General features: G+C 39.0%; 1 protein-coding gene across 1 annotated transcript in view; it reads left to right on the top strand.

Moving 5' to 3' along the window:
* LOC122255232 (uncharacterized) overlaps positions 1-2,500 on the top strand; it is an 85,655-nt gene that overhangs the window by 82,602 nt on the left and 553 nt on the right. Inside the window, exons 3-4 of the mRNA XM_086555166.1 lie at positions 1,443-1,641; positions 1,927-2,500. The exon at positions 1,927-2,500 is cut by the window's right edge and continues 553 nt beyond it. Coding sequence (XP_086411292.1) covers positions 1,443-1,641; positions 1,927-2,118 — 391 coding nt within the window. The 3' untranslated portion in view covers positions 2,119-2,500. The remainder of the gene's footprint in view (positions 1-1,442; positions 1,642-1,926) is intronic.

Here is a 2,500-nt window from a genome sequence, read left to right as displayed (position 1 = left end):
ATGATAATCACATTAGTAAATATGATTATCATTATTATGAAAAAACAATAATAAGGATAATTATATTAATGGTCATAATTATAATGACAATAATGATAATGATGATAGTAGAAATGATGGTAATGATAATAATAATAATAATAAAAACGATAATGAAGAGGATAATAATGATAATGATGAAATCAAACATGATGCTAGCAATAATAACGATAATTACAAAATGATATCAATAATAATAATTATAAGGAGAATAATGATGATAATGATAATGATGATAATAAAAATAATAATGATAATCATATTGACAATGATAACAATGATGACGTTAATGATAATAATGATGATTACAGTAATCTTAATGATAATAATGATAATTACAGTAATCTTAATGATAATAATGATAATTACAGTAATCTTAATGATAATAATGATGATAACGATAATTGTGATAGTCTTAATAATAATGATAATTATAATTACAGTGATCTTAATAATAATGATAACAGTGATAATAATAATGACCACAATCATAAGAAGATGCTAGACAAAAAAAAAAAAAAGGCTTGCATTATTTCCAGTGACAAAGAGCGATCTCGTGACACTTTGTACCCGGGGCATTTAACCCTCGTATCGCCGGGTATATCAGCGGTTCCCAGGTTTTATTGAACAATTAATGAGATTCCTTGAGTAAATTAGCTCGTAAAGAACGCCCTTGCGACGGCTTGATGTATTTATATTAGGGAATAGAAGACGGCGTAATTTTATGCTGCTTAATTTCCATGCGGGTGTAATTGCGTTTATTCTATTGTGTATGTAATTAGAGAAAAAAAAAGCGGTGATAAGTATGTATACTGTCTGAGCACACACATATACTCACACACGCGTTCACAGTGACACGAACACGCATACACACACACAGACAGGGTGGGAATAACTGAACATCGCTTCAACAATACTTATATTCAACACATATGTACCCGTTATTCTCTTTCTCTTTCTCTTGTACTCTCCTTCCTTCTCGATTTCTCTCTCTCTCTCTCTCTGTCTGTCTCTCTCTCTCTCTCTCTCTCTCTCTATCTATCTATCTATCCCTCTCTCTTTGTCTCCCCTCTCTCTCTCTCTCTTTCTCTCTCTTTCTCTTTATCTATATGTCTCTCACTCCCTCTCTCCCCCCTCTCTCCCTCCCTCTCTCACTCACTCTTTATCTATCTGTCTTTCACTTCCCCCCTCCCCCCCTCTCTCTCCTTCGCTCTTTCTCTCTCTTTATCTATCTGTCTTTCACTCCCCCCCCCCCAACCCCCTTCTCCCTCTCTCACTCACTCTTTATCTATCTGTCTTTCATTCCTTCCCTCCCTCCCTCCCTCTCTTCCCCTTTCTCACGTACTAGTTATTCCATTTTTTCTCCTCATTCACGGATCCTAAACCCTAATTTCTCTTTTCAGGACGAAGTGGAAGAGACAGACGGCCGTGGGGCTGGAACTCCTGGCCGAGGGCGGGTATGGGCGTCTCATGGGTGGGTACTGGCCCTACCCCACTCCCCCCGGCCTACCGTCGACCGCCCATCCCGCCCATCTCTCGGCCGTGGGCGCTTTGTCATCGATGGCGGCGCTGTCCTCATCGATGGACCTTTATTACAGACATGTAGGTGCTCTGCTGAAGGAGAATCCAATGATATCAATTGAATATCGTTATTGAATATCTAATGAATATCGTTAAAGTTGATGTTTCGATTTTTTTATTTTTTTTTATTCTGCTCCCTCGCTTGTCTGTGTGTTATGTGTTTTGGTTTTCGTACAAAGTTGGATATACATGAATAGCAATGATTGTGTAGGATAATTTTAAGAATAAGTAGTATAGTCTTAAAAGTAAGTTTGTATGTACAACCTACTCATCAACCCCCCCCCCCCCCCGCCCCCCTCCACACAGGCACAGCTGGCCGCCCTTAGTCGCACCGCAGCCGCAGTGTCGCCATCATCAGCTCCATCCCTGGACGGAACGCCTTCCCTAACCTCGGTGGGCGTGACCTCCGCCAATTCGCCGCCCACGCTGGTAACGCCCAGAGTGATATATCCACCCACGCCCTCGCCAGCCGCCCTCGCCCACTACTTCAAGCAATGATAGTGTGCTTTGCAGCTTCGAGTGGGGTGGGAAGGCAGATAATCAAGAAATTTTTAAAGATAAATGTACACAGGTCTTCATTGCATCTGTTGTAAAATTGTTCTATTTATTCATCTTTTATTTTGTTTTTCGTTTTTTTATTATCATTATTATTGTTATTACCATATTTTTCATTCTCATCCACTTCGCATGTATCGTAGATCCGTAGGTGTCTCTTGTAAGTCAAGATGAATGTAATATGATGGAAGCTTCAATGGTAATCATTTCCCAATTAAACAAACTTAATTATCTATACTATTTATTTAGTACGGCACGCTACGCCTAATAGTCTGTAAATTTAGTCTCCATTAAGCTACACTTAGTTGTCTTAATCCTCCTAATT

Source organism: Penaeus japonicus, unplaced genomic scaffold, assembly GCF_977035675.1.
Source record: "Penaeus japonicus unplaced genomic scaffold, GWHDUDI00000001_assembly GWHDUDI00000030, whole genome shotgun sequence".
In the NCBI taxonomy this organism is placed as follows: domain Eukaryota; kingdom Metazoa; phylum Arthropoda; class Malacostraca; order Decapoda; family Penaeidae; genus Penaeus; species Penaeus japonicus.
The sequence above is the reverse complement of the archived record's forward strand: the minus strand, read 5'-3'. Positions and strand labels throughout refer to the sequence as shown.